Below are 27,232 nucleotides of genomic sequence, written 5' to 3'. Positions count from 1 at the left end.
GGCTGAGATTGGAGTGAAACGGGGAGGGAGGGAGGGAGGGGAGGGGGGGCTGACAGTGAGCCCGGGGCTACCGGAGGGGTCCGAGCCCCTTTGCTGCCGGTACCGGAGGAGCGGCTGTGTCTGGGGTGCTCTGAGCCCTTTGCTCCCGGTACCGGGAGAAGGGAAGAAGCGGTACCCGAGCCCTTTGCTCCCGGTACCGGGTGAGGAGCCGGGAGAAGCAGTGATTCCTAAAGGCACCGAGCTCTCTGCTGCCGGTACCGGGAGAAAGGAGGGGAAGAAGCGGTGCCCGAGCGCTTTACTATCGGTAGAGGCGGAGAAGGGAGAGAAGAGGGGTACCGGGAGGGAGGAGGGGGGCAGTTCCCCATCCCTTTGGTACCGGTACCGGGAGAAGGGGAGGGGAAGAAGCGGTGCCCGATCCCTTTCCTGCCGGTACCGGGGGAGAGGGGAGAAAAGGGGTACTGGGAAGAGAAGGGGGGGGTAGTTCCCCATCCCTCTGCTGCCGGTACCGAGGAAGAAGGGGTGCCTGAGCCTTTTGCTACCGGTACCGAGAGAAAGGGAGGGCAAGAAGCGGTGCCCGAGCCCTCTGCTACCGGTACCGGGGGAGAAGAGGGGTACCGGGAAGCCAGGAGCAAGGAGTGGGGGGCAGTGCCCCATCTCTCTGCTGCTGGTACCGGGGAGGAAGCGGTGCCCGAGTCCTTTGCTACCGGTACCGGCGGAGAGGGGAGAGAAGAGGTGTACCGGGAAGCCAGGGGCAAGGGGTGGGGGGCAGTACCGGGGAAGAAGCGGTGCCTGAGTACCAGCGGAGAGGGGAGAGAAGAGAGGTACCGGGAAGCCGGGGGGGGGGGGCAGTTCCCCATCCCCTTTACTGCCGGTACCGGGGGAGAAGAGGGGTACCGGGAAGTCGGGGAGGAGGGGACAAGTCCCCATCCCTCTGCTACCGGTACCGGGGAAGAAGAGGGGTACCGGGAAGCCAGGAGCAAGGGGTGGGGGGCAGTGCCCCATCTCTTTGCTCCTGGTACCGGGGAGGAAGCGGTGCCTGAGTACCAGCGGAGAGGGGAGAGAAGAAGGGTACCGGGAAGCCGGGGTGGGGGGGCAGTTCCCCATCCCCTTTGCTGCCGGTCCCGGGGAAGAGGGGAGGGGAAGAAGAAGCGGTGCCCGATCCCCCTGCTGCCGGTCCCGGGGAGGCGGGGAGGAGCGGCAGCGCAGCATGTGAGCATCTCAACCGGCCGGGAGGGCGTCTCGAGCGGCGGCTCCGGGTCAGAGCCGCCCCGTTACCCCCCGCGGGGTGCGGCGGCGGCGGCGGCATCGACAACGGCTTCAGCATCGGGAGCAGCGGGGCCCGGCATGCCGCGCTGCCGGAACTGCTACCGGGCTGCTCTGAGCTCGGTGCAGCCCGTTGCCCGCGGTGGCGGCTCCCCCCGCCGCTCGGGGCCGCTGCCGGGGGCAGGGCTGGGGATGGAGCGACGCTTCGAGCGCTGAGCCTCGGGCAGGAGCGGTGGTGGCGGAGGAAAAGAAGAAGGAGGAGGAGGAGGTGGTGGAGGAGGAGGAGGAGGAGGCGGCTGCCCATGGCGAGGGGCCGCCGGGTGCCGGCGCTGCGCACGCGGCTGCACGGGTTGCGGCACATGTGCTCGCGGCGGGCGGCGCTGCCGCGGCGGGCGCTGTGGGTTCTGGCTTTCTGCACCGCCCTGGGCTTGCTGCTCTCCTGGTCCTCCAACCGCTTCCTCCACTGGCTCTCCTTCCCGTCGCACACCCAGGTGCGCACCGAGTGGAGCCGCCAGCTGCCTTTCCCCGCCGTCACCCTCTGCAACAACAACCCGCTCCGCTTCCCTCGCCTTTCCAAGGGGGATTTATACTACGCGGGGCATTGGTTGGGGTTGTTGTTCCCCAACCGAACCGCCAGACCTTTGCTCACCGAGCTCCTGCGAGGCGACGAGGCGCGGCTCCGCTGGTTCGCCAAACTGGCGGATTTTCGCCTCTTTTTGCCCCCCCGCCACTACGAGGGCATCAGCGCCGACTTCATGGACCGCTTGGGCCACCAGCTGGAGGACATGCTGCTCTCCTGCAAGTACCGCGGCGAGCTTTGTGGGCCCCACAACTTCTCCGCGGTGAGTGCCTCCGGCTCCCCCTGGACCCCCCCCCTTGCCACCCCCAGCTCCCCCTGCACCTCCCTTGCGACCCTCAGCTCCCCTGGAACTCCCTCTGCTGCTCCCCAGCCTCCCCTGGACCCCCCCCTGCTGCTCTCCAGCTTCCCCTGGACCCCTCCTTGCTGCTCCCCAGCCTTCCCTGGACCCCTGTCTGCTGCTCCCCAGCCTTCCCTGGACCCCTCCTTGCTGCTGCTCCCCAGCCTCCCCTGGACCCCCCCCCCCCCCCGCTGCTCCCCAGCTTCCCCTGGACCCCCCTCTGCTGCTCCCCAGCCTCCCCTGGACCCCCCCCCCCCCGCTGCTCCCCAGCTTCCCCTGGACCCCCCTCTGCTGCTCCCCAGCCTCCCCCGACCCCCCTTGCCCCGCCCCAGCTTCCCCTGGACCCCCCCCTGCTGCTCCCCAGCCTCCCCCGGACCCCCCCCCCCCCGCTGCTCCCCAGCCTCCCCTGGACACCCCCCCCCTGCTGCTCCCCAGCCTCCCCTGGACCACCCCCCCGCTGCTCCCCAGCCTCCCCTGGACCCCCCCCCCCCCCGCTGCTCCCCAGCCTCCCCGGGACCCCCCCCCCCCCCGCTGCTCCCCAGCCTCCCCTGGACCCCCCCCCCCCCCCCGCTGCTCCCCAGCCTCCCCTGGACCCCCCCCTGCTGCTCCTCAGCCTCCCCTGGACCCCTTCCTGCTGCTCCCCAGCTTCCCCTGGACCCCTTCCTGCTGCTCCCCAGCTTCCCCTGGACCCCTTCCTGCTGCTCCCCAGCCTTCCCTGGACCCCCTCCTGCTGCTCCCCAGCCTTCCCTGGAACCCCCCCCTCTGCTGCTCCCCAGCCTTCCCTGGACCCCCTCCTGCTGCTCCCCAGCCTTCCCTGGACCATCCTTGCCCCCCCCAGCTCCCCCTGGACACCCCTGCTGCTCCCTATCCCTGTCACCCTCAGCCCTCCCGAACTCCTCTACCTCTCCCTGGACCCTCCTGCCATCCTTAGTGCTCCTCAGACCCCCCCTCGCCACCCCAGCTTCAGCAGAACCCTCTGCCTTCCCCCCGGTTCTCTCCCCCCTGGACCCTTCTGTTGCTCCCCAGACCCCCCTGCTGCTCCCAACCCCCTCACCCCCCCTATTGCCCTTCCAGACTCTTCTGCCACCCTTATCCCCCCCCTGTATCCCTCCTGTACCCCCCAGTCTCGCTCCGAGCTCTCCCCAACCCTGGGGGGGTGTTTTTCCCACGCTCACGCAGCTCTTTGGGGTGAGCGAGGGGGGCAGCAGCCCCGGGAGCCTCAAAATCCTCTTTGCCCCCCTCTTTGCCCCCCGCTCTTCAAAGCAGCTCATTCAGTGAGGCTCTTTCCTTGAGGGTTTATTTCTATTCTGGACCAAAGGCACTTTCTTTTTTTAAGGGTAACTCTGTCATCAGCAGTGGGGCGCCTTGCTGCCCCCCCTTATATTTTAGATGATAATATTAATCCTGCAGTCATCCTGGCTGCTCCTGTCGCGTTTTCCCTGTTGCTTTTAGCATAGTTGCATCGCGGCTTATTTTTTTTTCCTATCTCCAGCTGGGAGGCAAAGTTTTTCCTCAGGTGAACTCTGGCTGCAGATTCAGGCTTCGGCTCAGCTTTGCTCCATCCCAACGGGGAGCAGAGATGAGGAGGGAGGAGGAGGAGGGGGGGTGATGCTGGCAGCTGGGCCCCTCCCGGGCTGCCTGCCAGGGCTTGGCGTGGGGTGGGCAGCTTGCTTTTAGTTTGCTCGCCTGCTCCTTTGGCTGCCCAACAAATTCCTCGTGGGTTCGTTGAGCTGCACCCCCTGCGCAGCTGTGTGTGTCGCGGCGTGATTTGGGTTGCAAATGATCAGCGCTGCTAATTGGAGCTGCTGCTTTTTTTTTTTACCTTCTAAAAAGGCCCCCCTTGGCTCTTTCTTTGGGGGTTGCACCCAGTGGGAGCTCAGCTGAGGGTTCTGGGGGGGATCAAATCCCTAAACTTAAGGCACAATCTCTTGTTTGAATAAATTCCTGTGGGACTGTTTGCGAGCGACAATGCGGTAAGAGGAGATGCTGAACCGCAGTTATCTCTAAATGAAAGCTGAAACTAGACTCTTTTAAATGACCCTTTCTACTTCATCGATAGCAGCTGGATGTTTATTGTGCTGGAATATTCTGCTCTTCCAATCTCTGCAGATATCCAGGAGAGAGAGGTGTACACTGTGATTAAGTACTTGCTGCTCTTAGTGGTGCTGCTGTCTGTAGGGAGAGATAACTCGTTGGAGCTGTTGCTGCTTCACACGCTGGAGAGGAGTTGAATTCCCTGTTCTGTAAGTGCTGCCTGAGATGCATACCGAAAATCAAAAGAAATTGTCTCTTTGGACTTGTCACATCAGCCTCGCTGGCTGCTAAATTGTCAAAGGGGAGAAGAGAGAAAAATCCCTGTGGGATGGATTGAGATGCTCGGGAGTGTCGAGTTAGCGCGTGCTGCTGCAAAGATGAGCAGAAACGGCACGTTTCGAATCCTGGTTGAGGCGGGCCCGTTCTCAGCAGGACACGCGTGCAAACCGGTTGCGGTGGCCAAAGGAAATTGGGGAGTAATAAGTAGAAATAGGCACTCAGCCTCTGGGCTGTGAAGAGCTGCCTCTCTCTCTTCCAGTTTCCCCAAGTTTACAAGCGTGATGCTGTTCGCTAAGTCATCAGTAAGGCTCGGCTGCAGGTCGTAACGACCTCTTCTTCCAAGTGGTGGTGAGCGAGGCAACGTGATTCACGCTGTCCCAAGAACTGTCAAGCCTGGAGCGCTCTTTTGGCTTGACGTGGATGAAGGATGCTGTGGGGAGTGGTCGCAGTGATCTACTCTGCAGCAGCTGTTTTATACTGCTGAGGAGGGCTAACAAACATGGTCTTCTCCATCAGATCTTGGCCAGATCTGAAAAGCCACCCCTTGAGGTGGGAGGGAAGGAGATGGGGGTGTGTGTCAGCCTTGAGAGGCTTTTTGAGAGGACGTGGCCCAGGGGAGCGCTCCCCGTCTCTGCTGTCAGACCTGTGTGTGCACATGGAATCATTCAAATTGGGGAAATGGGAAAAATAGAGGGGATTTTTTCCCCTTCTTCCCGTCCCAAAGGGTGCGTGGCCCTATGGAGGGACACACAGGGAGAGGGAGATGGGAGCCCTCCGCGCCGAGGGCAGCAACTGCATCTGCCTTCCCTGCACCAAGTTGCTGCGTGAAGCAGAGAGAGAGGGGGGGGACAGTGCCAACTCCCACCGTCATGACACGTCCTTCCTCCTCTCTTGTTTTAAAGCGAAAGAGAGTGACCTTTGCGTTGTCCTTGAATAAAGGCTGAGGAGCTTTTTCCACCTGTGAATCCCTAATAAAGAGAGATGTTTCTCGAGGAGGTGCTGGAAACAACTTCTCAGGGGTTTGGTTTGTGTCTGGAGAGCTCGTAGCGGGGTGACATCGCTCCCCAGGGCCGTGTGGTCTGGGATTGAGGGGCCAAACCCAAGGCTTGGGGTTTGCTGTGAGGAATCGGGCAGCCCCAGGCACCCCTTTAGGTCTGGGTTACTTGAAGCTTCTGCTTTTCTTCAGAGCTGGGAGGAAATAACACCAAGGAGGGGCAAGAAAATTGCATGGCTTGACCCGGGCGCAGGTGGGAAACAAAGCCGGTGAAAAAGATCAAATGCAAACTGATAAAATGATGGTGTAAAGGGTATTTTGCTGGTTTGATACCTGCTCGGATGCTCAAAGAGTGTTTTCTGTCTCAAAAGACAAGAATGAGGTAATGCTTGCAGGGTTATAGCTCTCATTGGGTAAGAAAAGAAACCAAAATGACAAACCAGACGCGGTTTTGAGCAAATAAGTCCTTAGATCTGAAGCAGAAGAAAAGGCTCTGGGTGAGAGAACTGATCTCTTTATTCTTTCTGACTCTGTTAGAGCATCTCGTACGAGAGGTAGCCTCTCCTTTCAACTTAGCTCTGTTTATACCGTTCGGGTGCGGTAGCAATTGCACTGTTGTAACGTGAAAAAACCAAAGGGTCACTTGAGCATGAGCCCAGCAAAACCACCACCTGGAGCCGGCACTGCTGGTTTACTCCCCAGTGGGTGTAAATATAGGGGGAGTTGCACCGATTCGTGGCACTCGGCACTTCAGGACTAAACTGTCTCAGTGGGGTGTGTTTAGATTATTTCATAGAATCATGGAATCGCTTCGTTGGAAAAGATCTTTGAGATCATTGAGGCCAACCATAACTGTCCACTACTAAACCATCCATGAGCACCTCATCTGCCTGGCTTTTAAATCCCTCCAGGAAGGGAGACTCCACCACTGCCCTGAGCAGCCTCTGCCGGAGCCTGAGAACCCTTTTGGTGAAGAATTTTTTCCTCATTTCCAATCAGTGGGACAACTTGAGGCCATTTCCTTTTGTCCTATCACTTGTTACTTGGGAGAAGAGACGAACACCCACCTCACTACAACCTCCTTTCAGGCAGTTGTAGACAGTGATGAGGTTTGCCCTCAGCCTCCTCTCATAACCCTTGTTCTCCAGCCCCTTCCCCAGCTCGGTTCCCCTTCTCTGGACACGCTCCAGCCCCTCAACGTCCTTCTTGTAGCGAGGGGTCCAAAATTGAATCCAGGATTCGAGGTGTGGTCTCACCAAAGCTGAGCACAGGGTCACAATCACCTCGCCGCTCTTGCTGGCCACGTTGTGTCTGGTATAGACCAGGATGCTATTGACCTTCTTGGGCACATTTAGGAACACTCTGGTTTGAATTCTTCTCTTGCCTGTACAAGGCAGGGGTTATCGATTGCGTGCAGCGTTTTCCAGCCAGCTGAGAATGGTTGTATATGGCTGAGGTGGACTCTCGCACCCCTTCATCAATGGATGTAGGTTTACTCATTCCCATAGGTTGGACCTAAAGCCTCTGTGGCTCCACAAAGCGATGGTTACGCTCGTACTCAACTGTCACCTTGACTCGGAGACTTCGAAGTGGCTGCGTCCTTCAGAAACGTCATCCAGTTTCTAGTAGAAACCTATCCAAACCGGGCAGATTAATGATTAAGGATGGTATTCGCTTTCCTATGTAGGAATGGCCCCATCTATCTATAACCGAATATCGGGATTAAGCGGACGATTTCATCGCTCTGCACTGCTTGAATTTGGGTTTTGATTGATTCCACCGAGCTCTCTTTATTTCCAAACAGTTTGTCTTTCTTTGTTTATTGATTCCTTTTGATTATTTTTTTTGGGGGGGAGGGGGGTTGAATTTGTTATTTTTCTTGCCGACAAAATTATTAATACATCCCACGAGCTGGGATTTAGGGGCTAATTCCCTCACTGGGGATTTAATAACTTCCCAAATACAACTTGTCACCTGCGGCTCTGCCTGGGACGCTGGAGCTGGCGACCTGCCCCTTGCAAAGGCGTCGCAGGGAGGGACGGTGGCGTTTGGGCTCCATCCTAACTCGGTAAAACAAGCCCTGTTGAAGGCTGTGATTTATGGGGCTGCTTCAAAGCCTCTGCAGTCAATACTTGTTAGTGGTTTTATTTGCTCACCATTTATTTGTATTAAACTATTTGTATGTCACCCCAGAACGGGCGCCTGAAGGGGTGAAGTGGGTGCTGCTTTGCTGCAGGAAAATGAGGATATTTTGCTGTCTTTCCCCCCAAAAAAATAAGCCGTGTGCGATGTGAAGCTGAATTAATGAGGCATTTCCAGCGCTGCCTTCACATCAGGTTTCGTTGTGCCTGGAAGCGCCGCCAGCTCGGGTGGACCGAGGCTCGGAGGAGCTGCAAGCACCACATTTAGCACCACCATCACTAATTGCGCAGTAATTTCAGCACGCGGGCGTTGCGTTTGTTTGTTTGGCAATTTTACTCCCTCTGCTACAAACAAACTATTTTACCCAATTCCTTTACAGACCTCAGTTATCTGAAATTTTTATTTTAATTATTTCAGGGAGGAGGGAGGTTTTAGCGCCAGTTCCAAACGTAACTGAAGTCTGGCTTGCCGCTACCGTTGCGTTTGGAAGGGAACTGGGTTGCATTTAATTATGCTGATGTGGGGCTGAAGCTTTAAATATGCTCCCGATTTGTACAACTGCCGTTTAAGTGAACTACGAGTGGAGCCAGTTGGATTCAGTCTTGCTCATTAAAGCAGCGTTGCCAAGTCCGTGCTCTATTCACCAGACTGCAACGGCATTAAGTAATATTACTAATTTTGTCTTAGTTAGCGTTAGAGAATCCAAGGAGAAATGAGGACTGAACTGAAGTACAACCCAAAATGGTGCTTGCTGGGAAAGATGGCTCCGAAGAGGGGTTTGCGGCATTTAATGTATGTTTGGGTCAATTGGACCCAGCTTTGAAGTTAGATATTGCAGTTTTCCCGTAGAGTTGGTGGTTGAGGTGAATGTGACTGCAGTTGGGCTGGGGAATAAAAATTGAGATGACCTGGGTTGGACTTTGTGGGTGTTGGTTGATGAGAAGCTTGACAATGTGTGCTCTTAACCCAAGAGGCCACCCGTGTCCTAGGCTGAATGCGAAGCGGTGGGATCGTCAGGTCGAGGGAGAGAATTCAACCCCTCTGCTCCACTCTGGTGAGACACCAGCTGGAGTTCTGTGTCCGGTTCTGGAATCCCCCACGTAAGAAGGGTATGGAGCTGTTGGAATGGATCCAGAGGAGGCCACAAGGATGCTCTGAGAGCTGGAGCACCTCCCGTACAAGGACAGGCTGAGAGAGTTGGATTGTTCAGCCTGGAGAAGAGAAGGCTCTGAGGAGACCTTAGAGCAGCTTCCAGGACTGAAAGGGGCTCCAGGAAAGGAGGCTTTTTACAAGGGCATTGGGGTGACAGGACGAAGGGGAATGGTTGCACAGAGAAGTGGTGTCTGCCCCATCCCTGAAGGTGTTCAAGGCCAGGTTGGATGGGGCTTGGAGCAGCGTGGTCCAGTGGGAGGTGTCCCTGCACGTGGCAGGGTGTGGGACTGGATGGGCTTTAAGGTCCCGATGGGTGTTGAGCTACTGAAGAAGAGTGGTGGGGACCAAGGCTGATGCCGCACTAGCCCTTCCAGAGCATGTTTGCTCTGGAGAGTTTAAAAGATCCCAAATGAATCCATGGAGCAAGCGCGCATGATCTGCGGTTGTGGGCTTCTCATCTTATTTAATTTCAGAGCTTAATGCTTGTAGAGAATCAGCTCCTTTGGTGGTGGCCAGAATCTCTGCAGGGCTTTTTATTATCGCATCTTTTTGATTTAGGAGCCTGAAATGGGATGTTGCTGGAATGTGGGTGCCTGAGTCCATTTTATTACTATTTTTTTTTGCAGCAGATAGCGTAATTTATCTTGTCTGATGCGATTGATAGACCACAGCAGCGAAGAACCAGCGGGCAAACCTTCCCCTGGTGCTGCAGCTGAATTTGTAAGGGCTTTTTGCTGTGATGTTTGAGTGGAGGGGTGGCAAGGGGGTTCGCTGACAGAGGAGGTGGGTATGGTGCTGGGAGCACCAGGTCTAAGGACTGGAAGGGAATTAAAGTGCTTAACCCATCAGTGCAGGGAGCTTAGCCTGACAGTGACAGGAATTGGTGTGGAGGGGTTCCCATTTTCACATTTATGGTTCCTTGGAGTTGGAATTAGCCCTTTTGATGTGCTAATCTTCATCAGCATGGCGTTGTGCCAAAGCCTTTTTTTGCTTCTTGGCATCTGGAGTGGAGAAGGTGTGTGTTTTGCTTTGGAAAGGGCTGGTTCTCCTTCCCAGTTCTGGCTTTAAGGAGGTGGTTTAGTTCTGGTTGAAATGCAGACCTCCCATCTCTGGGGGGACTTAGCCTGACTTTTCTTTTCGCCCAATAGATATGCTGTTTAAAGTTTCCATCATGTAAAACCCTTGGGTTTGGTGTCACCTTCTTGACTTTTTGTCTTCTCATCAAGTGTAGACCATATAGTCGAAGCAGAACCCTGTAATAATTTTCCATGGAAAATGGAGATGCTTTGAAAACTCTCCTGTTGGAACATTTTTAGCCAATTCTTACTTAAACACATTTTAGATAGAGACATTACTGGTACCTTTCAACATAGCGCAACCCAGTAGCCTTCCAGACATGAGGAAGATAATAAGCAATTGCAACAAAACTGTATTTTTCCACCCTCTGTCTTTGGAGCGGCTCCTTGAAAGGAAAAAAATACTGATAAATTGAGGCGAGTGTGCAGGATAACGGCAGTAAAAGAGGTACGAATGCAGGGACTGATTTATGAGGCAGGACCAGAGGAGCTGCGGAGGTTCTCCAAGCCAAGGTGGCTGTGAGAGCTGGATGTGGCTCTTTGAGGAAGAAGCTTCTAATGAGGATGTGTTTGGGGTGGAGCAGAGAATCACAGAATGATTTTGATTGGGAAAAAACCTTGTAAGATTATCAAGTCCAACCATTGATCCAGCCCTGCTAAGTCCACCACCAGACTATGTCCCCAAGTACAACATCTACTCATCTTTTAAATACTTGCAGGGATGATGACTCCACCACCTCCCTGGCAGCCCTTGCCAATGTTTGACAAACCTTTCAGTAATGAAATTCTTCCTGATATCCAACCTAAATCTGTCCTGGCACATCTTGAGGCCGTTTCCCCTTATCCTGTCACCGGCTGCCAAGGAGAAGAGACCAACCCCCACCTTACTGCAACCTTCTTTCAGGCAGTTGCAGAGAGTGATGAGGTCTCCCCTCAGCCTTCTTTTCTCCAGACTGAACAACCCCAGCTCCCTCAGCTGCTCCTCATAAGGTTTGTGCTCTAAACCCTTCCACAGCTCCGTTCCCTTCTCTGGACGCGCTCCAGCCCCTTAATGTCCTTCTTGGAGTGAGGGGCCCAAAACTGAACCCAGGATTCGAGGCGCAGCCTCACCAGTGCTGAGTAGAGGAGAAGTTGGACCAAGAAGATTCAGAGGTGAAGGTGGATAGAAACTTGCCTAATTGGTCTTCTACTGGAGAGAAGCTATCAAGACCGTGGAAAACAATCTTTTACTGTCACGGGGACAATCAAATTGGTCCAGTAAAGCTTCTCTGACTCACCTCTTTTTTTTTTCTCTTTTCATTTGACAAATGACGTTGGGTTTTAAAGGCTGGCAGAAAACTGATCTGAGGGACGCGCCTCGCTGCTGGGTCAGCACTAACATCTCCGAGCTCCATCAATACGCCATGCCGGGAAGGCTACGGTGACATTTTTCAACCTGACGTGGAGATGCGTTGCCTGGGCTTTTGCCGTGAACTCTTCAGGCTGTGTAGGATGAGGGCATTCAGGGAAGCCTGCTCTGCCTTGCTAATTTAGGAAGAAGGATGGCAGGTTCATTGTTTTATGGTTTTACAGCCCCCTTGGTCCTTATTTCTGGGTAGCGCTGCACTGCAGGTGTTTGATGTAGAGGATGTCTTTGACGATTAAGTGTCTTCTTGGTGTGGGAGGCTGCACTAGGATCATTTTTCCTCTAGATTTGGCCAGAAACTGGTTCGTAGCAGGAGGAGACCTTTGCATTCGGGCTCCTTGCTGGGCTGGTGGGGAATAGATGTGCTACGGATCGTGTGGCTGTAAGGGGAGATAGGATTGTGACCTCTTGGCCCACCGAGTTGGGAAGAACAGGACTGGGTTGTGCTTGTGCTGCTACGTGCTCCTGAATCCTTTGCATCCAGTTCTTTGCATCCCACTTGACCTGGGTCCGGATGCAAGTGTTTAAACTGTGTTGATTGATAGGTCTTATCAAAATCTGGGTAAGCATTTAGGGTGAATACTATGGAGGCTGTTATTTCAGGCAGGAAAGGTGAAAAAACTGTGTTCAGTGGGGGAATGATTCAGCTAAGGTTTTCCTGCTACCACAGGGAAAATTTGGAGTTTCTCACAGTCTGTGTTCCTCTTTTGTCCCTGAGTTGAAGCACTGGATCAAACCGCTTCATGCAGGGATCTGCAGACGTGCTGCTTGTTGAGAGACCAGATGAGTGTGTTTGGGAGAGAGGAGTTGTAGAGTCATAGAATGGTTTGATGTAGAAGGGACCTCAAAGCCCATTCAGTTCCACCCCCTGCCATGGGCAGGGACACCTCCCACTGGATCAGGGGCTCCAAGCCCCATCCAACCTGGCCTTGAACCCCTCCAGGGATGGGGCAGCCACCGCGCTCTGGGCAACCTGGGCCAGGGCCTCCCCATCCTCACAGGGAAAACATTTCTTTGTGAGATCTCATCTCCATCTCCCCTCTTTCAGCTGAAAACTGCTCCCGCTCATCCTCTCCCTGTACTCCCTTATCCAGAGCCCCTCCCCAGCTTTCCTGGAGCCCCTTTCGGTCCTGGAAGCTGCTCTAAGGTCTGTGCGGAGCCTTCTCTTCTCCAGGTGAACAACCCCAACTCTCTCAGGCTGTCCTCATACAGGAGGTTCTCCAGTCCTCCGATCATCTCCGTGGCCTCCTCTGGACTCACTCCAATAGCTCTATGTCCTTCCTGTGCTGAGGACTCCAGAACTGGATACGACGCTCCAGGTGGAGTCTCACCAGCGCAGAGCGGCAGAATCCCCTCCCTCGTCCTGCTGATCCCACCGCTTTGGATGCAGCCCAGGACATGGTTTGGCTTTCTGGGCTGTGAGCACACGTTGCCGGCTCACGTTGAGCTTCTCATCCACCAACGCTCCAAGTCCTTCTCTTCAGGGCTGTTCCCAATCCCTTCCCCAGCTGGGTTCTCTTTGTGCTTTGGATTGCCCTGACCCACCTGTAGGACCTTGCGCTTGGCCTTGTTGAACTCCACGAGGTTCAGACAGCCCCACCTCTCAGTCCTGTGTAGGTCCCCCCAGATGGCATTGCTCCCTTCCCGCATGTCAAATCAGACCGCAGAGACAGAGGAAGGATTTTTAGCAGGACTTTGCTGTTTGGTTTTCTTTTCTACGAGTTCTTTTCGGTTTTCTGTTCCATTTATTGCAGCGCCATCAGTCAGGAAACAAAACACTGGTTAGTTGCATACTAACATGGAATCATCAACATAGGTTTGTTTTAGTTATATAATAGATTCAAAATAATTACTTGCTGCCCTGCAGCTGAATTAATATCATTAGGGCCGTAATTACAGCTACCTACCCTTCAGGGATTCTGCTGAGGCTTAATTAATATCTGCAAATTGCTTCAGGATCCACCAACCATCTACTAATACGTATGGGGCGTGAATAATAATCGTTCTTGTATTGTTCTGTTGGTACCAAAGGAGACTGTGTGGGGAGGAGAAATCCACCCAGCAGAAATCCAGGTCTTCTGCAGGGTGGGAATAAATCAGGCTTTAACCTGGAGAAAAGGAGGTTGAGGGGAGACCTTATCGCTGTCTACAATTCCCTGAAAGGAGGTCGTGGTAAGGTGGGGATGGTGTCTTCTCCCAAGTGAGAGGTGGTAGGACGAGATGGAATGGCCTCGAGTTGCGTCAGGGTGGGTTTAGATTGAGACATCAGGAAAAATGTCTTCACAGAAAGGGTTCTTGGGCAGAGGCTGCCCAGGGGGGTGGTGGAGCCTCCATCCCCGGAGGTGTTTAGAAGATGGGCAGATGAGACGCTCAGGGATAGTTTAGTCGTGGACGGGTGCGATTGGACTCGATGATCTCAAAGGTCTTTTTCAACCAAGCAATTCTATGATTCCTGCTGCTCTTATGCTCTGCAAGATGCTTCTGAGAGGTTGTTCGGTGAAAATGGCTGTGGGGAGCCTCTTATCCCCCAGAGGCTGTTGGGGTTTGCCCTTTATTCTAGGTGTAGTTCAGGGTAACGTCATTTATCCTGAAATCACTGGCCTGCTGGAGCTTGTTCCCAGCTGGAGCGTTACATGGTGCCACAATGGGCTCTGCAGCATCCCCAGACGGCTCCAGTAACTGTTGTTTTTTCCCAACGGGGTGACTGTAATTGGAGCTGGGATGAGTTTTTTCCCTTTAGGCTCGCTTTTTTTCCTGTGGCTGTGGGCTTGCTGCCTCCTGAGCAGGGATGGAGGAGAAGTGCTTGAGTTGGATCGCAGGGTTCTACTGCAAAATACATTTATCCCTGACCAGGGTTAAGCCTGCGTGCGTATTCTTTGTCTCTAAGTTTTGCATCTTGATGCCACCCAAGGTGACGTTTTCCATTCTCTGACCGCGCAGGCAGAGGTCAGCCTGGAGTCAGCACCTACCGTGGAGCAGCACCGGTCTCCAAGGGTGGTCCCAAGGCAGGGATGCTCTGATGCCCTTAATTCCTATTGCAGCGACAGCGGTCGCTGTGTGCGCACGTGGAGCCTGAAGCTGGGTGGGGAAATCCTGCCTATAATGGATTGCCCATGCCTTAAAGAACTAAAAATTAGACTCAAGAGACAGATGGTGGCCTAAAAAGGCTTAAAAGCAGGTAGGCAGGCTTGGCCAGAGTTCAGCAGTGGGGCTGTTTCTTCTTCCTCTGCTTTCCTCTGCCCTTTGCTTGATTGCAATTCTCAGTTTCCTACGCATTTCTGCTCTGTCTCACCTTGTTTGTGTTTACACCACTTCTTTCACCCCTCTGGCAATGTCTACGCACTGCCCTGGAGGCCCGCGGTGTCCCAGGCTGCATCCAAAGCAGCGTGGCCAGCAGGGAGGGACGGGATTGTGCCCATCTACTCCGCTCTTGTGAGACCTCATCTGGAGCCCTGTGTCCAGTTCTGAAATCCTCAACATAAGAAGGAGATGGAACTGTTGGAAGAGGAGGAGGCCATAAAAGGTGACCCGAGGTCCAGAGAACCTCTTTTAAGAGAACAGGTTGAGAGAGTTGGGGTTGTTCAGCCTGGAGAAGGCTCCAGGGAGAACTTAGAGCAGCTTCCAGGACTGAAAGGGGCTCCAGGAAAGCTGGGGAGGGACTTTGTAAAAAGACTTGGAGTGATAGGATGAAGGGGAATGGCTTTAAATTGGAAGGGGGCAGTTTTAGATTGGACATTAGGAAGAAATTCTTCCCAATGAAGGTGGGGAGGCCCTGGCCCAGGTTGCCCAGAGCAGTGGTGGCTGCCCCATCCCTGGAGGTGTTCAAGGCCAGGTTGGATGGGGCTTGGAGCAACCGGATCCAGTGGGAGGTGTCCCTGCCCATGGCATGGGGTGGAACTGTATGGGCTTTGAGGTCCCTTCCATCCCAAACCATTCTGATTCCCTAATTTCCTTTCCCAATCCCAGTCCCCTCCCTCTGCTAATCTCTAACCCAGCGAGAAGTCACCCCAAATCTTGATCTGTTTGGAGTGCAGTCTTCTGTATCCTTTTCTTCTCTCTTTCCTAAAATGGGGAATCCTGCTGTCACAAACCTCTGTGATAGTGCCGCTGATTCATTTTACTCTCAGGCAGTTCGGGGAATTTGTCCTCTGGGGTTTCTTTCCCTTCTCCCTGAGCGCTGCAATTTCATGCAGTAGGAGCAGGTATTTGTAATTTGATTTTGATTGTTCCACTCCCCTCACCCCCAGTTTTGTAATTTACTTCTGGAATATAAAACAAACTCCAGCAAAACATCCTCCTCAACACCCTTGAGCTTTAAATTTTTCAATAATAAAGTGCGTGAACATAAATTAAGAACTCGAGCTGTTACTAATCTTATGACCACACTCGCTCACATGCTGATTTTCATACGGTATATTAAATCAAGAAGAATGGCCTATTATAATACAATTAGCTGTGATTCACAAGCAGGAATTACTGTCGCCAGTGTGAGAGAGGAGTCGCATAATACGATTGGAAAAGACTGAAACCTTTGTGGTTTGGTTGTTATTTTTTTTTTTTGCATTTATAGAATCAGAGAATGGTTTGGGTTGGAAGAGAACTTAAAGATCATCCATTTTCACCTCCCTGCCATGGGCAGGGACACCTCCCACTGGATTCGGTTGCTCCAAGCCCCATCCAACCTGGCCTTGAAACCCTCCAGGGATGGGGCAGCCACCACTGCTCGGGGCAACCTGAGTGAGGTGCTCCCCATCCTCATGGCAAAGATTTTCTTCCTAATGTCTAATCTAAATCTTCCTCATTCCAACTTAAAGCCATTCCACCTTGTCCTGTTTCTCCAGGCCTTTGTAAAAGCCCCTCCCCAGTTATCCCAGAGCCTCTTTCAGCGCTGGAAGCTGCTCTAAGGTCTCCCTGGAGCCTTCTCTTCTCCAGGCTGAACAACCCCAACTCTCTCAATCTGCACTCATAGCAGAGGTGCTTCAGCCCTGAGATCATTTCCATGTCCTCCTCTGGACCCGTTCCAACAGTTCCATTTCCTCCTTCTTTAAAACTGGACACAGGGCTCTGGGTGAGGTCTCACAGAGAGGAACAGAGGGGCAGAATCCCCTCCCTCACCCTCCTCACCACGCTTCTTCTGATGCAGCCCAGGACACGGTTGGTTTCTGGGCTGCGAGCGCACGTTGCCGGGTCGTGCTGAGCTTCTCATCAACCAGCACCCCAAGTCCTTCTCTTCAGGGCTGCTCTCAATCATGTCGTCTCCCATCCTGTATTGAAACCAGAGATTGCCCCAACCCAGGTCTGGGACCTTGCGCTTGGCCTTTTAAAACTTGAAACTTTTTAGCCTGTTGAACAGTTCAACAGCTGGAACCAAGGAAAAGCTGCAAGAGGAAATTCGCACTCTATTTTGGAGTAGATTTATGTAATGACCGAAGGGGTCTCTTTGTGGGCGTGTAAATTTGTACAGGCTCCCAACATATGTTACGGACAAAAATAAATAACCTTATCCTGTAGCTTTATTAGACTTAATGCACCGGTGCTTCCCAACCCGCTCTTGCGGAAGGACCCCAATCTGTCCGCGCAATGGGCAGGATCAAAAGCATCAGCAACTTGACCTTAGAGCTGTATTCCTTTAGCTACGAGTTACTTCAAAACCAGCACGGGTTTCATAGAATCGTTAAGATTGGAAAAGACCTCTGAGATCATCGGGTCCAACCGTTGGTCCAACCCCGCCGTGTGTACTAAACTATGTCTCAAAATACCACTCCTGCACACTTTTTGAACCCCTCCAGGGATGGAGACTTCACTAATCCCTTCGGCATCTTTTGCCGGTGCTTCACCATTTGGCAGATGTTGTATTTTTTGCAAGCAGTTGGAGAAGGGGTGAAGCTGGCGCTGGCTTGAGGGCACGTTGGAAACATCTCCATGTGCAGTGCTGTCAGTCTGCTCGAGGCTGTATTTGATTATTTGTGCTCTCTTAGAGGAGTAGCTGCTGTTTCTCGTGTGAGGATGCTTCAGGGTTCATCCAAAATCCTATGGAGTTGGTCCATGATGTCCTTTGTGCTGTGACCTGGGCTTGTGCTCCCTGATGTCTTGCAGTTCCAACCAGGAGTCTTTGGCTTTTCTCTGTCGAAGTAGCGACGTCAATGAGAAAGACTTTGTGTACATCCTACGTGCTTTGTGCCTCTTGTTTTTAAATGGGATGTTGGAAAACTTCCTTCTAGATGTCCTTATGGGAGAGGAAACTCCCTCTTTTTCCTTGCAGTCTTTAACCAGGTGGTGGGAAGAGACTTAGCGATCTCCTTCTCTGCATGAAGGCAAACGTGGTGGTCAAAATACTTAGGAAAATGGGTCTGGAATCCCATTATCCTTGGAGGTCTTCAAGGTCAGGTTGGATGAAGCTTTCAGCAACCTGATCCAGAGGGAAATGTTGTCCCTGCCTGTGGCAGGGGGGTTGGAACTGAAGGAGCTTCGAGGACTCTTCCAGCCCAAACCATTCTTTGATTCTAAAATTCAGTTTGATGCAGGAGTAGAGAAAAGGAAGCAAAGTTTCTAAAGATAAAAAGCAAATGCGCTTCTCAGAAGAAAACCATCAGCGAGCTTTGCACGCATCCTTGGCTGGTTGCTCCGCTGAAATATGTTGGCAGATGCATGAGAGCGAGTGTCGATAACTTCTAATCAAATGCACCGCACAGAATCCAGCTGCAACCGTAGGTGCAATAAGTCATCCAGGGCTTGTAGGAGGTTTCTACAAAAAGAATATATGGACGTAGTCGTTATTAGAAACAGAATGATTGATGTGTTTGATAGTACGGAGCGTGTTGATTTTACGATGGTTTAGGTAGCTGGGATTATGTGTGTGCAACGTCTGGATTTGTCACCTTGTGCAGTAAATATTTTAAGTATTGTTTTGCAGTGAATAATTCAAGGCAGGGTGATACCTTATGTTGAAAATATACTCTCTGGGAGGAATGCGGTTTTGCATTCAGCTGAGGATAAACTGGTTTAGCGACCACCCCAACTCCTCCCAGCCTGTCATCTTCCAGGAGGTTCTCCAGCCCTTGGGTCATCTCCGTGGCCTCCTCTGGACTTGCTCCAACAGCTTCAAGTCCTTCCTGTGCTGAGGACTCCAGAACTGGACTCAGGGCTCCAGGTTGGGTCTCGTGAGAGCAGAGCAGAGGGGCAGAACCCCCTCTCTCACCCTGCTGGTCCCACTGCTTTGGATGCAGCCCAGGATACGATTTTCCTCCTCCTTTCCCTCCAACCAAGTTTATCACTCTCCATATGTGCTTGGAAGCATTAATCCTCCATCCTTCTGCCTTCTCTGCTTTTGGACCTCCCCTTTTCTCCTCCACGCTGGGGCTGGGGGCACAGAAGTCCCCAACCTTTTGATGAGATAATAGCCCCTTGCTTTCTAGCGGTGGGTTTGTGGTTGTAGGAGGCTGTTCGAGTTTCATGGTTTCTGCTTGCTGCTCTCTCATTAAATAATTAAAATGCAGTTTCCAGGCATTAAAAGTATGATCTTCCTGACTCTAAGATCATGTTTTCATGACACTGGAGGGCAGAGGCTTTGTCAGGGCGTTATTGCCAGGCAAGCGAAGCGAGGAGAGAGACGGAACAGATGAATGCTCCTGCGCTGGATGGCTCTTTTCCCTCCCACTTGCAAGCTCCCAGATGCTTCTTGGCCCCGTCTGTGCCCCTGAATTGGCCCAGCCTTTGGAGAAGGCGTCTTCCTTGGTGCTCTGCATCATTCTGAGTGACTTTCTCTGGTCCTCCTTCTCCTTTCCATCACCTCCCTGCTGCTCTTGCTGCATTTCTTGGCCCGTTTCTCCTGTTGCCATGCCCAGTTTTTGGCTGCTTGTTGGCTCTTTGGTTGTCTTTGCCCAACCCACCTTGCTGCGTAGGTTGAGCAGTGTTTTCCGCATAATACTGAACACACCTTTTGACCAGGTGTCACCATGCTCTAGAAAGTCATAGAATCGTAGAATGGTTCGGGTTGGAAAGCATCATGAAGGTCATCCAGTCCAATGTCTCTGCAGTGTGTAGGGACGTCTTCAACTCTTGAGGTTCCTCAGAGCCCCGTCCTACCTGACCTGGAAGGATTCCAGGGTTGGAGTATCCACCACCGCTCTGGGCAGCCTTTGCCAGGGTTTCATCACCCTCAGTGTAAAAATGTCTTCCTAATATCTAGTCTAAACCTCTTCCCTTTTAGTTTAAAACCATTACCCCTTGTCCTCTGCCTTTGATGTTTTCCAAGCTATGTACAATTCACTGTCATTTTACTTTTGTTGATTCTCCTGGCTTAACTTTTTTTGTGCCAAATTAATTGTGCTAAATTAATTGCCCTTGCCAATGTGTTCATGGCAGTTGTGTAGCAAAGCCATTGGAGGAGGCAGGTATAAATAATGTTCTTGGCTGGACAGAGAATACATTCATTAGTGTCCTGTGACAGCGTGACTTGCTGCTTGGACAAGCTTCATCTCAACTCCTGCTGTTCCTCTGTCTTGGCTCTCAGGGGATTTCTGCTGGTGGGATGCGCGAGTGGTTTATAATCCACGTTTTTTGTATTTGCATAATCATAGAATCGCTTGGTTGAAAAAGACTTTTGAGATCATTAAGTCCAAATGTACCTGTCCACTACTGAACCATTCCTGAGCATCTCATCTGCCCATCTTTTAAACACGTCCAGGGATGGAGACTCAACCGCTTCCCTGGGCGGCTTCTGCCGGTGAATCTCTGCTCTTTTTCAACAGACTTGTCGCTCACAGAGTCAAATTGCTCAACTTTGACTTTGCACAAGAAGGTACTTCTTTTCAACGGAATCTCATCCCCTGCCTTACTACTCCCACTGAATTAAATCATCGTTATCAAGTAATTGGTTACGGCATTGGTGAAAGGCTGACAGGCTGAGAGAGTTGGGATTGTTCAGCCTGGAGAAGAGATGGCTCTGAGGAGATCTTATAGTGACCTTCCAGTACCTGAAGGGGCTACAAGAAAGCTGGAGAGGGACTGTTCACAAAGGCTTGTGGGGATAGGGTGAGGGGCAATGGGTGTAAACTGGAGAGGGGCAGATTTAGACTGGACATTAGGAAGAATTTCTTCCCCATGAGAGTGGTGAGACACTGGAACAGGTTGCCCAGGGAATTTGTGGCTGCCCCATCCCTGGAGGTGTTCAAGGCCAGGTTGGATGGGCCTTGGGCAGCCTGAGCCAGTGGGACATCACTGCCCATGGTGGAGGGGATTGGAACCGGATGGTCTTTAAGATCCGTTCCAACACAAACTATCCTATGATTCCATGAAGCTGCAGGTCGCTTTTCCCTACTAACATCTCTTCCTTCCAGAGGTTGTATTTAGAGTGGCTCTGGAATTTGAGATCTGCTACCCCTGGGAAGGATAATACGTACATGGGAATGAGATCCATCAACAAAAATTGCAGGGTTTGTAGCTTTATACAGGCTGGGTAGGAGCAACTCCATTGGAGTTTCTGTATATCAGCACGGGTGAGGATATTGCACACCAAGTGGTTTATCGGGAACAAACCCGGATAGCTGGCTGAAGATTAATAAAAATATCATTTTGGGGAGGATTAAAGATTTTTTTTCAGTATTCGTGCTTTGCCTTCTGGTTTGGGCATTGCTAAATATGAGATTTCCAAGCTTTCCTTTACAATTGTAAGGATTAAGCACTTAGATTTATAAACAGCCACCCCAAAACCAGAGGTTTTCATGGGTGTCCTCTGTACTGGCCTTTAAACATAAAATTATGGTGCGATTACACAGCCCAGAGCTTTGGTGGGGTGCAATGAAAGCCCAGGGTTATTGTATGATGTCTCTACATGTTGTTAAAGAAGTGGTCACCCAAAAGAAGTTGCTGGCTTCAGGGCTGGAGATAAGAAATGTGGTTTAACATCCCAACAAGATCAACCAAGGTGATTTCCTTTCTGTTTTTGCCTCGCACAAAGAAGCATTGTGCATTTGATAAGCTACTCTGATCTCTTGTAACAACTCCCTTGGTGCTGGAAACATCTGGAGAGGTTTGCAGACGGTCAAACAAGGCAGGCAGAAAGATGCCAAGTGCCGGGGAAGAGCTTTGAGTTTGTGGTAGGTGGGTGGGTGGTGGGATTTGTGCTATCCAAACATTAAAAATAGCGCACGATGTGTTCCTCTCTGCATTTTGTAGCCTGGCTGACTCACCGGTCTACCTTTTTAATAGCATTGTAGGCGTTGCTGTTTTGGGGATCTTCCTGTTGGCTTGTCATCCTGTCTTGGGTGGTGATTGCCTCTCGGGGAAGGTGCTGGTGGGATGTACCACAGTCCCTGTGTTGCTTAATGCACTTGCGGAGCGAGTGATGGAGAGGAGACTTGGAAAAGGGAGAGGATTTTCCTTTCCTGCACCCTACACAATCATAACTGTTAATATATTTGTAAGGGGAATGGAAAACAACCCTCCGCTTCAGAGATAAAATTAAACTTCATGTCACAGAGAGGTGTTCCTACAGAAAGTCTATCGTCCCATCCTACAGTATTTAGGATAAGGTGAGCTGTGAGTCCTCTCTAACCTCCAAAAGGGTCCTGAGGCTTCTCCAAGCTGACCTTGAACACCTCCAGGGGCACCAGCCACGTCTTCCCTGGGCAACCTGGACCTCCCCACCCTCATTGGGAAGACTTTCTTCCTAATGTCTAATCTAAATCTTCCCCCTTCCAATTTAAAGCCATTCTTCCTTGCACTCTCACTACATCCTAGATATCTGTGACTCTATATATATATGGGTGACTCTGGACAAACCAGCCTTCTCGAGCAGCACCGGGATGGTGCCATCTCCTTCTGTACAAGCAGGCATGCGAGCCCAAGCAAATTTCGATTGAAAATACTGCATTTTGTTTTGGTTCCCTTCCACCTTTATGAAGTAGTTTTGCTTCTTTGGCCTTTGTTTCCTGCCTGTCTTATTAAAGATGAGCTCCAGTGGAGATGAAGGGAAGATTGAACCATCAAGGCCAACCTTGCTGTGTAAAGACAGATTATTAGTGGGACTGCTGACTTTTCGGTCTTAAAAAGCCCAGTGCCAAGAGGGGTGGCAGTGCCGTGGTTGGGTCTTCACCTCTAATTTTCTGATCCATGGGATCACAGTCCCTTCTCACCTCCCTGCTGGTGTTGAGTGGACTCACGCCAAGAGTTTTGACTTTTGTCGAGGAACAACAACCAGGACAAAAGGGTCTGAGATGCCTCGAAAGAAGTGGTTTCCCAGCAACTAAACAAGAGCAAGAAAAAGCCAGATAAAACGCTTGGTATCTGGCAACTTGTTTGTTTTAGAAGTAGTACCTGAGACATCAGCGCTTGTTAGCGGTAGTCTGACACTTGCTCGGTTTTCATCTTCTCTCCTCTGGGTTCAGAAAGGCAATGCCCTTTTCATGTTAGACATCAAGCAAACAAGCTCCTGTCTGCTGATTTGGGGATCCCAGCCATAGCAGGAGACCGACGATTGCGGTATGCACAGAGCTCCTTTGCTTACTTAGCTTTTAAATATCAAACCCAGCGGCAACTAAATAATGGGTGGAAGAAAAGCTGGTATATAACAAGGCTAAATCTCCTCATGGCGGAGACGTGCTGCTGCTTTGGAAGAAGATCAGCAGCGGGTTGGGATATTCCGTGGGTTGGTTTATGCTCTGCCTCTTAAGTTGTTTGGAAGCTCTGGGTGTCTGTGATGGAGGAATTGGTGCACCTGAAGCAACTGAAGCCAGAATTCAAGGTGCAGCGTTGCCACCGCCAAGTGGTCTGCAAGGACTGGTAGAGTTTGTGGGGACCTTCCAGTACCTGAAGGGGCTCAAAGAAAGCTGGGGAGGGGCTGTTCACAAAGGCTTGTGGGGGTGGGATGAGACGGAACAGGTATAAACTGGAGAGAGGCAGATTTAGACTGGACAGAAGGGGGAATTTCTTCATGGTGAGGGTGGGGAGACCCTGGCCCAGGTTGCCCAGAGCAGTGGTGGCTGCCCCATCCCTGGAGGGGTTCAAGGCCAGGTTGGATGGGGCTTGGAGCAACCGGATCCAGTGGGAGGTGTCCCTGCCCATGGCAGGGAGTGGAATCTTTGAGATCCCTTCCAACCCGAACTATTCTGTGTATCTATGGTGTCCAGCGTGGCACGGAGCAAAACAAACAGCGGTGACTGACTAAGAGAAGAAACACCGATGAATCAAGCACCACATCATGCAATTCCTCAATTTTCTGGCAAAACTGGTGTTGCTCTGGAGTTGAGCCTCACTTGGACAATGTGGCTCCAAAGCAGCAGCCTTTCACCACCCTCTCCACGAGTCCTTGTTCTTCCAGCAAGGTTATCTTCCCAACATCTGCTTTACCTCCTCACATTATGTTTTTTACCTCCTAGCACCCAGCTGGGCTGCGATCATGAATTCTTGCTCTCCCTGGGAGCGCGACAGTTGGCAACGGGCTCAGGATTGGCAAAACTCTGATGAACTTCGAGGAGGGAACATTTACGGTGGAGGGAAAGGGGTATTTTTTTTTTGCCGTTGTTGAAGGTGTTTCCGTTACTGTTTAATTAGAGTAGTGCTCTGGGTTTGGTGGCCAGCTGTTCACTTCGCAGACAGGCAGAAAGGAATTCCAGCATTCCACTCCTGCTGCTTTCATCTTGTAATGAGCTTGTTAGCAATTAGTTGTGAATGGAACAGGCTGCCATGGTGTGGAGCGGGAACGCAATGAGCTCAGCGTCTGAAAAGTGGATTTTTAATGGGAACTGGGTGGAGGGGGATTGGAATAAATGGTTTCAAGACTGATGGGCAGGACGCATCAGGGCAGGTGGCTTGATTTCCTTGCTGTTTTGTGGGTAGTTTGGTTTGAGTTTGGGATTGTAATTTATATACGTAATTTGAGGATTTTTTTTTTTTTTTTTAACACATTTAACCTGGAAATTTCCCCTTCTTTCGTAATAGCCGGGCTGAAAAATTCACCAGAGAATTTAAGTCTCTCTGAAGTCTTTCTAACCCATATCTGCAAGGAAACATGGATGGCACAGCACCTCTTAGGGAGGATGGGATATGCAGGGGCGTCAAGTTCCAGTTTGGCCTGGCAGAGATCATAGAGTCATAGAATGGCTTGGATTGGAAGGGAATTTAAAGCCCATCCAGTTCCACTCCCACTGGCAGGGACACCTCCCACTGGATCCGGTTGCTCCAAGCCCCATCCAACCTGGCCTGGAACCCCTCCAGGGATGGGGCAGCCACCACTGCTCTGGGCAACCTGGGCCAGGGCCTCCCCACCCTCGGCATGAAGAATTTCTTCCTAATGTCTAGTCTAAGTCTTCCCTCTTTCCTTGCAGTTTGATGCTGGCCCCAGGTGAGATCCCAGAGCTGTGAGTTCCTGACCCATTTTTCCTTGCCAAATTAATAAACCTAAGCTGTGGGGCCAGGACTTGGAACAAACCTTGGACTCCGGTGTTAGAAGGATATAGAATGATAGAATCGTTAGGACTGGAAAAGATCTTTAAGATCATCCAGTCCATCTATCAGCCCAACCGCACTGTGCCTACTGAACCCAAAGTGCCACATCTCCTTGTGTTTCCAACCCCTCCAGGGATGGTGACTCCCCCACTGCCCTGGGCAGCCTCTGCCAGGGCTTCACCACTCTTTCAGTAAAGAATTTTTTTCTAATATCCAGTCAAAACCTCCCCTGGTGTTTTCTCTCATCCTATCACTTGTTACTTGGAAGAAGATACCAGCACGCACCTCACCGCAGCCTCCTTTCAGGGAGCTGCAGAGAGCGATAACGTCTATCCTCAGCTTCCTCTTCTCCAGTCTAAACAGTCCCAGGTCCCTCAGCCACCCCTCCTAAGACTTGTTCTCCAGATCCTAAAGGATATCTTATCTTGAAGGATATCTATCTCCGACGCTCGTTTTTCAAAGTTTTAAAAGAGATGCTGTTGTGTGATTTGCTCATAGACCTCCCAACCATTCCTGGTGGGATTTGCTCCCTCCCCTGCATGGAGCTGGGAAGGACCAGCCCTTATTTAGGGACAAATACTCTCATTGCTGGAGCTGGCAGGGGCAAACAAGTCCATGGGGAGCAGATCTGATAGCTACAAGCCCCGTGTGTGTCCTCCCCTGGCTTTGGGATGGTGGGGTGGTTGGGAGCAGACGGGAACATCACTGCGCTGGAGTCCACACGCTCAGGCTGCCCTGAGGCTGGTTTAGGGCTCGGTTCGTTTAGCTCTTCCCCGTGGTGTCGCGGGGCTCAGCTGTGCCTCGCAGAGCCCTGAGCAATGAGCTTGGCTGCAGATAGCTCCAAGGTTTGAATCCCCACAACTTGGCAAAAGCAAAACCCATTTCTTCCCGGGCAGAGTTGGACATCTGGGTTTAAATAACCTCTTGCTGGAGGAAACTGCGTTTTTCAAAGCTAAGCTGTCCTGTGCTGGGAGCCTTTCTAAAGAGAGTCTTTATTGAAAGAGAAAACGGAGACAGAGGTGGGATGTTGCTTTCATGGAATCATAGAATGGTTTTGGTTGGAAAAGAACTTTAAGGCCATCAAGTCCAACCATCGATTGAGCCCTGCTAAGTCTGCCAACAGACCATATCCCCGAGGAGAACATCTGCTCATCTTTTAAATGCCTCTATGGATGGCGACTCCACCACAGCCCTGAGCAGCCTCCGCAAGTGCCTGAGAACCCTTTCACCAGAGAAATTCCTCTTGATATCCACCCTAAATCTCCCCCAGTGCAACTTGAGGCAATGTCCCCTTGTCCTCTCGCTGGCTACCAGGGAGAAGTGAACAACACCCACCTCGCTACACCCTCCTTTCAGGCGGTTGTAGAGAGTGATGAGGTCTCCCCTCAGCCTCCTCTTCTCCAGATTACACACCCCCAGGTCCCTCAGCCTCCTCTCACAACCCTTGTTCTCCAGCTCCTTCTCCAGCTCCGTTCCCTTCTCTGGACATGCTCCAGCCCCTCAATGTCCTTCGTGGTGTGAGAAGCCCAAAACTGAACTCAGAATTCGAGGTGCATCCTCGCCACCGCCAAGTACAGTTTTTCTCTCCTCTTCTTGTGTTTCATTCATCTTCCTTTCCAAAAATCACCAAACCGTGATGACTCAAATAAGCAAATTAATCCTTGGAAAGGCTCGCGAGTGGAGAGGAGGAGAGAAAAAAAAAATTGGCTTTTGGGAACGTCCTGAGGAAAGAGCAAATTGAGGAATAAATGAAGCTTATTTTTGCAAGCTGCTTTAATTTTACCTTAATGACCGTTAAGGTTGTGCCTACAAGGAGACCGCCACATATCCTTATAGCGACCTTCCAACACCTGAAGAGGCTACAAAAAAGCTGGGGAGGGGCTGTTCACAAAGGCTCGTGGTGGTAGGACGAGGGGCAATGGGTATAAACCGGAGAGGGGCAGATTTAGACTAGACAGAAGAATTTCTTCATGATGAGGGTGGGGAGGCCCTGGCCCAGGTTGCCCAGAGCAGTGGTGGCTGCCCCATCCTTGGAAGTGTTTCAGGCCAGGTTGGATGGGGCTTGGAGCAACCAGATCCAGTGGGAGGTGTCCCTGTTCATGGCAGGGGTTGGAACTGGATGATCTTTAAGGTCCTTTCCAACCCAAACTATTCTATGAATCTGCGTTTGTGGCCAGCATTGTCTCTGTTTGCAGCGAGGAACTGTCATTTACTCTCCTGGCTCACGTCGCCGTTGGACATAGGGAATTAATAAGCATTTGATGCAGCTGAAGGCTTGTATTGACAGCCAGGTTTGCATGCAAAGGTGCCTTGACCCTGTGTATTTAGCAATAAATAAAGAATCCCACTGAGATTTGCTTGTGACACACATAACCGAAATTGTGCATTTGGATCAGAGAAGTGTTTTCTGTGAGGCTTTGCTCTTCGTGAGCTGCAGCTGGGGGTTAACGAGGGTTAAGGTTTGCCTGCAGCCCTGTGCTGGCGAGCACCAACGCTGTACGTGTATTCATGTGTGCGTTTGTGA

At 51.7% G+C, this 27,232-nt stretch overlaps 1 protein-coding gene across 3 annotated transcripts in view; it reads left to right on the top strand.

The window, feature by feature from the left end:
• Positions 1 to 27,232, top strand: part of ASIC2 (acid sensing ion channel subunit 2) — a 537,867-nt gene that overhangs the window by 418,395 nt on the left and 92,240 nt on the right. The window contains exon 1 of one of the 3 annotated variants that reach the window (XM_054088236.1): positions 1,073 to 2,105. The exons of the other annotated variants lie outside the window; for them this stretch is intronic. Coding sequence (XP_053944211.1) covers positions 1,566 to 2,105 — 540 coding nt within the window. The 5' untranslated portion in view covers positions 1,073 to 1,565. Of the gene's footprint in view, positions 1 to 1,072; positions 2,106 to 27,232 lie in introns of those variants that run through there. 3 annotated transcript variants of the gene reach the window in all.

Source organism: Cuculus canorus, chromosome 25 (assembly GCF_017976375.1).
Source record: "Cuculus canorus isolate bCucCan1 chromosome 25, bCucCan1.pri, whole genome shotgun sequence".
In the NCBI taxonomy this organism is placed as follows: Eukaryota; Metazoa; Chordata; class Aves; order Cuculiformes; family Cuculidae; genus Cuculus; species Cuculus canorus.
Note: the sequence above shows the minus strand (reverse complement) of the source record. Positions and strands in the feature narration are given on the sequence as shown.